The sequence below is a fragment of the Rhincodon typus genome, chromosome 4, assembly GCF_021869965.1.
Source record: "Rhincodon typus isolate 14 chromosome 4, sRhiTyp1.1, whole genome shotgun sequence".
In the NCBI taxonomy this organism is placed as follows: domain Eukaryota; kingdom Metazoa; phylum Chordata; class Chondrichthyes; order Orectolobiformes; family Rhincodontidae; genus Rhincodon; species Rhincodon typus.
The window spans coordinates 68,363,648-68,377,423 of record NC_063335.1 but is presented as its reverse complement, the minus strand read 5'-3'; the positions used below and the strand labels follow the sequence as shown (position 1 = coordinate 68,377,423).

The following is a 13,776-nucleotide window of genomic DNA, read 5'->3' as shown; positions in this document are numbered from 1 at the left end:
AATTGGTGGCAGGGCATACCTCAAAAAAGCTTTACCCTGTGCCACATACTGGCAAAGGTGACAGATATTATGAGGTACCAAGAGAGGCATTCGGGGCAAATACCACATTAGCCATCTAGGAAATTTACATGTTGCTTAAGGATGAAATGCAAACAGATGGACTATAACACTTAAGCCATCTCTTTTGTCCATGCTCAAACAGGAATATGCATCAAAGCACAATGTATGTTAGGCAAATGTGAATGGGTCCCCAACTGACTTCCTATTGTATCTCAATAGTTCCCCATTTCAACCCAAACTGATTTTTTTGAAATGACAACACAAAATGTTTATTCAGAGATAGTAGGAACTGCCGATGCTGGAGCCTGAGATCAAAATGTAGAGCTGGATGAACACAGCAGGCCAGGCAGCATCAGAGGAGCAGGAAAGCTGTTGTTTCGGGTCTGGACCCTTCTTCAGAATGTTTATTGACTTGACTACCCACCTTATTTGGATGAGGTCTTTGGACAGGTCACATGGATGGTACATTTTTGTTACATCCTTTTAAAAACAGAAAGAATCAACTCTGCAGATTAGCAAGTCTTCAGATGCAGTCAACCAAGATAATAAATAACAATAACTTGAGAGTAGAAAAAGACCTCTCCTGAACCTGTTCTAACTTCTGGTTCAGCTGAGAACTAACCTGATGACAATAGAGTTTGCTGAAAATCATCTGCTTTTCAAGATATTCAATCCAGCTAAAGCATTGATTCATCTAAGAAACTATGGGCCTGCTAAAAAAAACTGAAATACTATCAAGTTCTAATTGCATTTTGTGTTTACTTCATCTGTATCTAAATATTGTTGTGTGTGCAATGGTATGTGTTAGTTGAATGGTGAGAATTTGCTTTTTTGAACTTTTGTGACGTGTGGGATAATAAATAATTTTTTTGAAACTCAAAGAAGCTTGCTGCTGGAATTATTTGAGCATTGTCGAAAATAGTCACATACTGTTAAAGATTTTCATCTCGCATGCGTTAGGACATTTAACAAACATATGTAACAGGAAAACCAACATACATCTTATTGTGTTATGTATGTTATATATTAATGCATGCTCTCTGTTCTTTGCAGACAGAAATAACATGTGCATGCACCATGCCTGTGTCAGCACAACAAATAGGTGATAGCCATTCACTGGTTCACTCGCAGGGCAATGCCATGACCAATCAGTCAACCTGCCTAGTTTAAAGTTTTAATAAAGCCTGGCTGTTAACTGTCAATCAGAATTAATGGGTGCATTCTCCATGACAATGCCTCTGCCAATCAGAATCTACTTGCCAACCAATCAGCACTGTCCTTCCATGCAGTATAGAGTTGATTTTCTTTCTCCTTGAATTTATATTACTGTGAAATATTCTGTTGAATGGAAGATGAAAACTTGAACAAAATGTGCCATTCTTCAGCAATACTTAAGTTCTATACTACTGAATGACTATTTGGAATGATTTAAATTGACATCATCACTCTGGTAAGAAAATACACTCACCTCACATTAAAAATAAGAAACCACAGTGTGTGGTAGGGGATCAGTGGTGTCAGCAAGAAAGTAGACAGTTCATCATATGAAAGGATTTGCACTGAGCCAACCAGGAAGTTCAAAGTGCTTTAAAATATTTTAATTAATAATTTTAAACAGTTAAACAAATATTACCCTGTTAAGGTAAAAGCTAAAGTTTTTAAAAAAGTTTATGGTTTGTTTAGCTTTGTTCTTAAAATTCCTGGAATTTTCAGTAATTCTAGATAAATTTAACATTTCACAAATATATCATTAGCTATTCCGGGTTGTGAATATTGAGAAGTAATTGTGAAATTTGCACACTGTTACGTTGCATGTAATTGTACCGTAACATCTGCCATGTGCAGGTTGATGCGTGCACATGTCCAGATGTTCCCAGTGAGGTCGATCATGTGTCGACAGTAGATGACTCCTATGCCAGGATTCATCTGTCCAGTTGATGTCATTAGGTTCCACACATAATGATATCACACTATGAGCATGTGCTGATGGCTGGCCTGAGGCTGAGAATCTGGCAGCAGGACAAAGGCTGGTGCCAAAAGTAAAAGAGTAGGAGATTGGGTGGCATGGTGGGTCAGAGCACTACTGTCTCACAGCGCCAGGGATCCACATTCGATTCCAACCTTGGGCAACTGTGCAAATTCCACACAGACATTCTCCCCGTTTCTGTGGGGGTTTCCTCCCACAGTTTAAAGATGTACAGGTTAGGTGGATTGGCCAAGGGAGATGCAGGGTTACAAGGATTGGGTAGGGGGGCTGGGTCTGGGTGGGATGCTCTTCAGAAGGTCGGTGTAGCACGATGGGCCAAATGGCCTGCTTTAACACTGTAGGGATTCTATGATTCTAGGTGTCTGTTCTGGGGTTAGCCTCCTGTATACTTGGGGTGACAAGAAGATAGGGAGGCTGCAGGGGAAGTGCGACCGTGGGGCTGCCTCATAGGATTGAGAAGGACAGGGATACTGCAATGAAGAGAGGTGAACTTCAAACTAAATTAAAACTTTATTTTGCCATGCAGGATCTTTTATTTTGCATCCTGCAGTGCCATCTTTAGACAGGAGGCTGCTTTCCATCGCTTGAGAATGACATCAGCTTTGTTTATGTTCCTTGTGCCATTATGGTGGTATTCATAGGATGCTTTGCCATTTTTGCTTTAAATTTTTCATCCCCATAGCAATCTCTGTTACATAGACAATCCTTAGAAATTTAATATCCTTATACCCGGGAAAATGATCTTCCTTCCCAAAATTATCCAAGTTTTACTTTGCTTTTTCACTGGGTTTTCCTAAAAATCAAGGATTCCACAGTACAACTTAAAAACTCAGTTTCCCTCGTTTGACAAGATGTAAGTTATTTTTAGGTTTTAACAACAAAACTAGCAGCTTTATAATGAATGTTCATGAATCCATGATTGCAAGTGAGGTGGGTATCTGTCCACCGATCCCATGGAGAAGCATAGATTTGCTGTCAGCAGCTTCTGGATTTCCACATCATCCTGCACATGTCTAAGCGCCCAAAACTGTTGTCAATTTCAGTGGGGTAGTGATGAAAAACACTGACAATTTTACTGTGTTAATGCAGTGACATTGTAACCAATGTAAGTGAATTTCAGGCACAGAAGTAACAGGGCCTGTGTTGATGTTTACAGGAGGCATAATGTGCCTGGTCTATTTTCAAACTGATGTTTCTTCTGCAATCGGGTGATTAAAAGGCATAATCTATTCAGCAAATGCTAGCCTTTCATTTTGAATTTTCAAAACTTGTGACGGTGTGCTTTCTCACTCTATTGTCCTTCAGATATTTTCTCTCAAATATCAGACTCCAACGGAATAATGATATATGTGAAGTTTGACCAGTTTCTACGGGAGGTGCTGAAGTTGCCAACAGCAGTATTTGAAGGTCCTTCCTTTGGCTACACAGAACAAGCATCAAGGTCATGTTTTTCCCAACAGGTGAACATTTATGCAAACCTTTTAGTCTGTGATTGCTGGAAATACCTTCATATATTGAGGGGAATTTCCAGGGACATCTTGTTCATCGTCTACTGTAATTTCCATGGAAAACCTGCAGAGACCTGAGTTTAAAAAAAATGCTTACACCAATTATTTCCTGGGTTTCCAAGATTTTTCTGTTTTAGCTGGTGTCAGATGGCTAATAGAACTCCCATAGAAATTCATTACCTGCTCCGTCAAAATGTTATTTAATACTGTTAAAGGCATCTGTAATCAACAGATTTTCAAAAAAAGAGATTGTCATGAATTATAATGATTGTGAGGAATTTTGTAAGGTTCTTCCCCTGTTGAAATGAGGTTTCTGCATCTCAAAGTATAAGGAAATCCTACTCCTCAAGTAGCAATAAACCTCGAAAAAATATATTTTAAAGTACTGCTTAGAAATTCTCATGCTGAAAATATTATAAAATGCTCCAAATCTATCTGGGGAGATATTCTCCTGTTAACTAATTCCCAATTTAAATTGATGAAGTTTCCAATTCCAATGAAATGTCTACAGACAAAATGTTAATTGCCTGCGGCTACAAGTGCTAAATACTGCAGATGCTGGAAATATAAGATAAGCTGAAAATGCCAGAAGTATCCAGCAAGTTAGGCAGCATCTGTGGAAAGAGAAATATAGGACTGAATTTTACTATTTTAGTCTAATGGTGAGTTATTTCAAGATTTTTGGAAGGTTTTATGCTGCGAGGCCAACAAGATTTCTTACTGTATCGTATCAAACTCTCCTCATAAACTATTTACCTCACCCATATGGTTACCCTGTCATCTGATTTCAGCCCTATTTTGCCATTCATCATCTGCTAAACAACTCACCACTGAATTGAATTGAATTAGCTTTATTGTCACGTACTCAAATGAGTACAGTGAAAAGTTTACAGTTGCCGTATTACAGGTGCTATCTTACGTACAAAGGTACAGATGCTTAAGATCAAATTCTTAGGAAACAAAAACAAAATAGTAGAGTAAAGAAATAAATAGAAAATGTAATGGGTGATAGCAATAAATTAGAAAAATAAAGAAATTAAATGCCCTAGTCCATGCTGGCACCTAGCCTCAAGGGAGGCCTCCTTCCCTCGCTGCCGCCTGCACTGGGTCCACCGACATAGGGATCGTCCCACTTTAGGTGCCATCTCTTTGCTGCTGAGCCCACTCCACTGACAACGTTGAACTTACACTCACCGTGCAACCAAGAATCCCTGCCTCTGCTGCCAGGCCAGGCCGCCACTAGGCCATGAGTCCCACTTTGGCTGCAGAAGGTGCCTTGCTGGTGCTGCCATCTTGAAGAGTTCACTGCTGCTGGCACCACGGTCCCCAACCTCTGGAGGAGCTTTGCCACTGCCTCTAGCCTCAAATACTGGGAGAACGACCTCGCTGCTGCTGCCGCCGCCACAGGCCCCGAACGTGTGGAGAATGACTTCACTGCTGCTGCTATTGCCTCCTTACTGCCTCTCTGCATGCAGCCAGTGCTGCCGACCAACCCACCACAGAAAAGAGAAAACAAACCAAAAGAAAAGGAAAATAAAGCATAAAAGCAAGTGGGCCCTAGGCAAGAGCCTGCATGCAGCCTTGTTACTCTGCGCCATCTTGCACCAAATGCCATGATTGATTCCTGGTGTCAGTGCCAAATTTAAAAGACCACCAGACGCCCAGACAAGCGCGAATAGTCTGGAACTTGACTGCAAGATCCTTGACATTTGCCCCCAGATCTTGCGGAGAGGGATCTAGATGTCCTGCTGGATAGGATGGTATGCAGGCAGGATGTCCTCTTCCCTCAAGATCAGCAGAGGAGGCCATGACAGCAAATTGAGAGAGCCTGGTCAGAAATTACCACCCAGATCAGTGTGGACTCAACCATCTGGAAGATTGAGCAGTGATGTATGAAGAACATCAATTACCTTCTTCGCTGTGCTAGCGCAAATGCCATCATATTCTCCTTGAGACCTCTTCCTCAATCTCTCTCTGCTGGTGTGCTCACCTCTAACTCAGATGGATGCTCTTCCAACCTCGTTATTGCCCCCAACATCTTCCCTGACTTGCAGTCATTCACTCAATACGGACATGACTAACCCTGCATGCCCTCTGAGCTGCCTACTCACTTGCTTCTGATTTTCCACACCTGCACCAAATGTAGTTTTGCTACCCACTCATCTCCCACATGACTGTCTGCAATTCTGAAAGGAAAACAGCCCATAGTAGGGCTGAAATAATAAAGATGACTGGAGTGCTGCCTGAACCTTGCTTCTCACCCATTACAAGGAGATAGTTCTGTTTTGGACCACAATAAGTGGTTGATTAACCATGTCTAAGACCCTCCACTGATATGGGAAGCTTTTTGAGTTCATGTGCTGGGATCCCCTGACGAAAGGCTATGTCTGTTGACTTGATTCAGGCTTACTCATAACCATGACAAGCTTCCTGGCTTTGTCTCTGCACTAATGAAAGGCAACACAGCAATGTTGTGAGCCCAGTCTCTCTGGCTGAGTGGTAAAGTGTGGAAAGGGAGAGCAAGGCAATGCAGGCATTGAGGTAGGCTCAGAGTGAGTGAGTGATAGGAGAACAACCAAACAGTTTGGAGAATAAACAAAAACAGAAGTTGCTGGAAAAGCTCAGCAGGTCTAGCAACCTCTGTGAAGGGAAATCAGAGTTAACATTTTGGGTCCAGTGACCCTTCCTCGGAACCAGGCCGGAGAAGAAGCTTGGTCAAGTCAAGTGAACTGGGTGCATGTCCTTGAGCTCAGTGTCCTTGCAGCAGCATTAAAATGATCGCTGTTGCTGCATCTTGAGGTACAGCAACGAAGTGCAGAAGTATCCTGTAAGTGGTTTGAAGATGTGGTGTGAGCTTCCTAGAGCATGATGCATATTGAATGCCCAACATCTGTGGATGTGAAATGCTTGTGGCTAGTGGAGCACACTCTGAGAACCTGGTACCCTGTGTCTAATATGGAAATCCTTTGGGGCAAGTGCCAAGCTGAAGTCACTGGGATCTGCTCTCATTTCCACGTTGAGAATTCTTGATGTTTATCTCGTTGAGCGCATTTGGTAAGATAGGAAGTTTAATATTAATGAGTGAAGTTTCAGCATTAATAAGATTTTTAATAAGCTACTATCGCCCTCTAATTGGAAACTCACTGCTGCCCAGTGAGAGCCTCACTTTGTCACTCAACAAATGCCTAAGAGATGTAGGGAATTGCTCAAGAAGATGTGAAAGGCTTCACTGGGCTTCTCGTGCTATTCTGCCATTAATCTCACCATAACCCATGTTGTTTAGCACGTTATAAGATTCCTCCCATTATTACCATTTGAGATCATTTGTTAGAACTGGTGAGTTCTAACGAAAGCTTAAAATTTAAAACATCTATTCTGCACAGGTGCTTCCAAATCTGCTGAGCAGTTTCAGTAATTTCTTTTTATGATGGCAATGCCATGTTCTTTGTGTTTTTATTTTATATGTGCATATTGTTTTGCTGCTTCAGTCATCAATTGCAATAAGTTAATATTAATCTTTTAGAACTGTCTCTAGTAATATGCATATATAACCCAGTAAATGGGACCTTCTATAGACTTGAGAAAAGCATATGTGTGAAATTACCCAGTATATTTTGTGCTGTATTACTTAATTGTAAGTGCAAATTGACTCTGGTTATTTGCTTCTACTGTTTTGAAATTGAGAATTATTGAGTTTTTGCTTTTTGTACTATTGGGTTATCCAACGATAGTCCTCAATGTCAGTCTGCCATTGCTTGGCCTGACTATTTACTGCACAAATAAACTGTCCCCTGAATGGTTAGTCTCAGAAGGTCTTGTTGTACTTCTTTATCATCTGTTACACCATCATCCACAACCCCTAACATGAAAAATAATAGAAAGAAAGAACTAGAAGAGGACTAAGCAACAAGTGAATAAATAATGACGTGTTATCAAAGATTTTGTTATGCACTCATTGGGACAATTTGGAAGAAATACCAAAGTAAAGGGAAAATAACATTCATACTCTGAGAGGAGAGTGCTGATTGTCAAGTGGACTCTGATCAGTAGAGGTATTGCTGCAGAGAATGCACCAATTAATGATGACTGACTGTCAACTGCCAAGCCTTGTTTAAATTTTAAATTGGGCAGATTGACTATAATTGGTCAAGACATTGCCCTGAAAAATGAATCAGAGAATGGCTCTTAGCTATTTTGTTGAATTGAAACAGGGACAGTGTGCATTCTTCATAGCAAATGTCTCTACTAATCAGAGTTCAATCATCAATCAATCAGCTCTTTCCTCTTTTCTGTATTAATATTGTTCTCTCTTTACGTTGCTACTTTTTGAAAATTGTTCTGATGGCAAGATTAAAAGAGTATGTCTATTTTCAGAAATTCTCAAGTTCTGTAAAGAAAAGATAAAAGGAATTAATAAGATTTGAAATGAGAGAAGAGAAAGCGAGATGGAATTTTACGAAAGTGGAAAAATCGATCCTTTTTGAAGAGCAATGTAGCTGCAATTGTAATCAGAACCTCTTTTCTGCGCACCTGGCTCAAGAGTCCAGACCTGATGGGTATTTAGTGTTTATATCTCTGAGTAGCTGCTCTCAGGCCTCCCAAATCTCTGCTTTGTGATGGACAAGCACTGGCCAGAGTAACTCATCAAGTTTACTCCATCTCGTTCTTGCTGCTCCACCAATCACAGATTCTATTTCTTGAGGTGCAGCAAGAGTGGGAGAAGGGGATCCTGTGACTGTATGAGCTGAAGAAGCCTACATAGAGGAGACAAGGTCTCTGATTGGAGGAGCAGCTCTTCGAAGATTCTGCCTGCCCCACAGATGATGCCATCTTTATCCAATTGCTTGACCCATGGTTAAATTTTGAGGATGGTTATTATACTCTCAGGGGTGAATTCATTCACTGCTTCTGTCTGAATTGAGCACTGGTATCCAGTGTGCTTAACTATTTTGTAGTATCATGTGGAGTGAATCATATTGGCTGAAGACTGGCATCTGAGTCATTTGGGAGCTATGGAAAAGACGGAGAGAGAATCATTTTCTTGGGACTTCAGCTCCTTTGCAATTTGCCTACCGACATAACAGGTCCGTAGCGGACACCATTTTCCTAGCCCTGCACTCATCCCCGGAACTTATGGACAAGAAGGACACCTATGTCAGACTCCTACTCATCGACTACAGCTCTGCCTTCAGCACCAAAATCCATCCAGATTGATCTCAAAACTCCAAGACATAGGTCTCAGCTCCACCCTCTGCAACTGGATCTTCAGATTCCTGACCCACAGAACACAATCAGTGAAGATAGACAACTGCACCTCCTCCACGATAATCATCAACACTGGAGCATCCCCCAAGGATGTGTTCTCAGTCCCTGACTGTACTCTTTGTACACACACGACTGTGTAGCCAAATTCTGAATGACACCATTGTGGTAGGACAGATATAAAACAATGATGAGTTAGAATACAGAAAGGAGAAAGAGGGCTCGGTGTCATGGTGCAATGATAACAACCTCTGTCTTGATGTTGGCAAAATAACAGAACTGATCATTGACTTAAGGAAGAAAGGAGGAGAACATGCCCCCTTCTACATCAACGGAGCTGAGATGGAGAGGGTTGAGAGCATCATGTTCCTAGGAGTGATGATAACTGCCAACCTGTACTGGACTTTCAACTTGGATCCAATGCTCAAGAAGGCACAACAATGCCTTTTCTTCCTCAGTCTGCTTAGGAAATTTGGCATGTCCATAAGGCCTGTCACCAAACTTTACAGATACACCATAGAAAACATACTATCCAGGTGCATAACAGCCTGGTATGGCAACTGTTCTGTCAAGGACCATAGGAAACTACAGAAGGTTGTGTGCACACCCCAGACCATCACAGAAGCCAACCTCCCATTTACACTTCTTGTTGCTGCAGAGAGGCTGTCAACATCATCAAAGACCTCTTCCACTCGGCAGAAGATACAGAAAATCTTCCTGTGTAAACTGAACAGTGAACTTCCAGGAGGCTCATGGTCCCTTCCTAACCCCATCCTGATTCCCTACAGATCATGTACTAGCAGGATTCACCAAATAGTGATTAGGAGCACACACTGCAACTCGGAGAAGCTCAGAGCGCTTATAATGTCTCCAGTAATTTAGTTAAAATACAACATGCACCAACAGGTTGAAGAACAGCTTCTTCCCTGCTGTTATTAGAATGATGAATGGATTCTCTAACTTCAAATAATGTTGATCTTGTTAATGTTGCTTCGTGCACCTCCTCCACAGTGTGATCTGTATGCCTCACTCTGTCTAAGCACCATATGATTTGTACGTCCTTGCTTGTTATGATCTGCCAGGACTGTGCGTAAATGAAGCTTTTCACTGTACTTACGTACATGTAACTACAATAAATCAAATCAAATCAAATCCAGCCTTGACTTGTCTTTGCCAGCATTTCTGGTGGTGATGTTCATGGAGTTTCCTTCTCTCCTCTCCTCTCATTAGACACTTAAATAACTACCATAGTTCATGTCTGGATCTAGTTTAACTGCTGAGCTTTGAAATCATCTTTTGGTTGTGGGATTACTTAGCTCTGACCATGCATGCAGAAGTAGCCTGTGACAGAGCCGAGTTGTTGCTTTGCACATTATCACCTCATCATTAGGTATACCAATGCTCCTGTCATTCTCTTCTATTCTCCTCAGTGAACTAAGGACAGTGGTCTAATTTGTGCCCAGTTTTTAGCTTGTGGACCTACTTTGAGTCTTTCTTATTTAGCATGGTGGAAGATATCCTCAGTGAGAAAATAGGTCTTTATTTCCACAAGGACTGTGGTTGTTACACAATCATTGGCAGATATATTTGAAACTGGGGGATTGGGAAGAACAAGGCCAAGTAGAGTTTTCATTTAAATTGGCTTTCTTAACTATGCTGCAAACCCAATTCAGTAGAACTATGTCATTCTTGGTGATAAATATTGAAGTTATCCACCCAGAGTGTATTCCCTGCTATTACAATACTCTGTGCATCTTCCAAGTTGTCTTCAACATGGAGGAGTGTTGATTGTCAGCTGACACTGTGCCGTAAGTGTTAATCAACAGGACTTATGAACATACAAATTAGGAGCAGTAATATGCTGAAAGGACATTTCCTTGCCCACTTTTCAGTTGATACAATGAAACTTCAGAGGTTCCTGTGTCGATATTAAAGATTCCCAGAGCAACCTGTTCCCAATTACAAACCAATGTACACCACCTCCAGAGGATCTGACCTGTTAATTGGATCAAACACGCTCAGGGTGGTAATGGAGGAGTGTGGGACATTGGCTGTAATATATAATTCCGTTATTATTACAATAACAAGCTGTAGAATTTGTAGAACTGTGTTTATAATGTGGAGCGGTTTGTACACTTGTGCATTTCTTAGCTGTCATTTAGACTAAATATTTAAATTGCTTGTGTTTGAAAATGTCAACAGGAAATGCTGAGAATATACGAAAAGCATGTTGGATAAAATATGCGTATGTTTTAGGAATAAGGAGAAAATTTGAGTGGCACAGATTTTTGATGCTATTTGTATAATCAAAGACTTTTTTGGCTTTGTTTTCGGTTGGAAAGTTCCAAATTATTATTTTGTGTTTACAGAAAAAAGTGACCCTCAATACATTTTTGGACACATTGATGTCTGATCCCCCACCACAATGTCTTGTCTGGTTGCCGCTCATGCATCGTCTTGCAAATGTTGAAAATGGTAAGTTATGAAGAATTTAAAATACTTCCCCCTTGCCTACTTTTTTTTTTAAAGCATTTCCTTCATATTCTGAGAGTAATGATTCACTCTGGGTTCACAAACAATGCTTCTAGCCTCTGGTGGCTCAATTAATTGGCCAATCTTCCTGTGTAAACTGAACAGTGAACTTCCAGGAGGCTCATGGTCCCTTCCTAACCCCATCCTGATTCCCTACAGATCATGTACTAGCAGGATTCACCAAATAGTGATTAGGAGCACACACTGCAACTCAGAGAAGCTCAGAGCGCTTATAATGTCTCCAGTAATTTAGTTAAAATACAACATGTACCTCTGCTTTCAGTCTGAAAAAAGATCTCAAAATTCTTTTGAGATTAAGTTTAGTTCCATAATGAAAACTTTCAGGTGTATCACTGTTCCTTCTAAAAACACAGTGATCTGCTCAGTAAAATCTACCAGTAAAGAATGAGGGCTCCTAAAAATAACTGCTCCTCCATGCTTCATAACAATAATGTGTGCTGCTCCTGGCAAATTCAAACACACCATTCTCCATGTTATTTCTCTCCTATCCCATCTCTCAACAATCTGAAACAACTTGCATTTTTATATTGATTTTCATTTGTCACTGTTATGTAGTCAAATATCAGAAGGTAATTCCACGAATATTAGCAAAGGAAGTTTGACATTTGAACCCTATAAAGTGTTATTAAACCTTTTTAGCAAAAGCTTGAACAAAGATGTAGATTTAAAGGAGAAAGAGGTTGAGAAGCAGAGAAGCTTAAGGAGCATATTCTAGAGTTGAGGGCATTAGTGATGGAGTGATTTAAATTTGGCACACTCAAGAGGTTAGAATTACAGCAGTGCAGAGATCTTAGAGTGAGGAAGGAGGGGTGGGGGTTATTGGGCTGGACAAGTTCGCAAAGGAAGGGAGGGATAATAACACAAAAATATTTGAAAACATGGCAGAGAATTTTAAAATTGGTGTCTGTTTATGTAGTGTCTCAATGACGGTCAGCAAGCACAAGGGTGATGCTTGAATAGGACTTTGTGCGAGCTCAGACATGGACAGTAAGGATTTGGATAACCTCCAGTTTATGGAGATTAGAACATGGGAAACTAGGCAGGAATGTGTTCGAATTGTCCAGCCTTAGAGGGATGATGTTTCAGCAACAGATGAAATGACAGAACAGAGCTGAGTGATACTCTTGATTGGTTTAGTGCCTGAGTGCCTCAATTATTGTGGAGACTTGGCGCTGTAAAATTGCAATGGCAATACCTATTTGGGATGTGCAGTTTGTGACAGCCTGTTAATGAGTTGGACCTGTTGGAAGGATTTTGCAGCTAATCCACCCACTTCACTGGTCAATAATGCCTGATAATTAAAATCTGTCTTTTAACACTTTAGACAGGAGCAGTGAGTATTAGAAAACCAATAGCACAAAGTCACAGTGCAAGATGGTTGAAATCATCTGTGCCACACCATGGTTGTCACAACGTGATGATCTGTTCCAACTCTCAAAGTCCATCATGGCATTCTATTTGGAGCAACCTTCCTGATCAAGATTACCAACATACACCTTTAACCAAGGAATGGGAAATCATGAGCAAGTTCTTTTTGATGAAGCCCATCTATCAAATGGCTGGCCTTGAACTATTGTGGCAAAAGTGGCCCTTGCTGAAGAGGTCCAGGGGCTGCACAGCTAACTTTCACAGACGGACCATCAGTACAAATTCCTTCTGCATCTGTGGAGAGATGCAAACAGTGCTGCACGATCCTGAGGAGTGTCCCGTCTAGAAACAAAGTAGCCAATTGATCACTTTAACCTTAGCAAATGGTTATCTCTTGGCTTTTTCGATTACATTTTCAAACTAAAATAGGATGGTATATACAAGACTATAAAATGTAGGAGCAGGAGTAAACTGTTCAGCCCATTGAGTCTGCTCTGCCATTCCATGAGATTGTGGCTCATCTGATCATGCTGAACTCCTTTTTTTTGATTTATCCTTGTAATCCTTGATTCATTTATTGATTAACAATCTGTTCATCTCACACCTGCATATACGTAATGTTCCAACCTCTACAGCCGTCTCTGGGAAAGAATTCTGCAGATTCACTACCTTCTAAGAGAAGAAATTCTTCCTTATCTCCATCTAAAACAGGCAATCACGTGTATTCTTTGGTCCTAGACACTCCCACATAGGAAAAAAACTTCTCTGCATCTGTTTCAATTTTATTCTGCATCCTACAGTTTAGCTACAGCCGGGGGAGCCTATCAACTACTCCCTATAATGTCATCTTTCCCTTGTTTTATATATATATATATACACACACACACATCCTTAACCTGTATGAATTCTCCATCTTGCAGTCTAAGATCATTTCTTGTTTTCATGCTTATTCTGTCTCGTATTAACAAAACTACCTCACAACCCATTCCTTCCTGCCTGTCCTTTCAAAAATTCACATACCCCTGAATATTTAGTTCC

At 40.7% G+C, this 13,776-nt stretch overlaps 1 protein-coding gene across 2 annotated transcripts in view; it reads left to right on the top strand.

Moving 5' to 3' along the window:
- LOC109931878 (dystrobrevin alpha-like) overlaps positions 1–13,776 on the top strand; it is a 111,425-nt gene that overhangs the window by 78,495 nt on the left and 19,154 nt on the right. For both annotated transcript variants that reach the window (XR_007261862.1, XM_048595454.1), the window contains exons 6-7: positions 3,353–3,507; positions 11,187–11,292. Coding sequence is in view for 1 of the 2 variants with exons in the window: in XM_048595454.1 (XP_048451411.1) it covers positions 3,353–3,507; positions 11,187–11,292 (261 nt within the window). In the remaining variant the exon portion in view is untranslated. The remainder of the gene's footprint in view (positions 1–3,352; positions 3,508–11,186; positions 11,293–13,776) is intronic.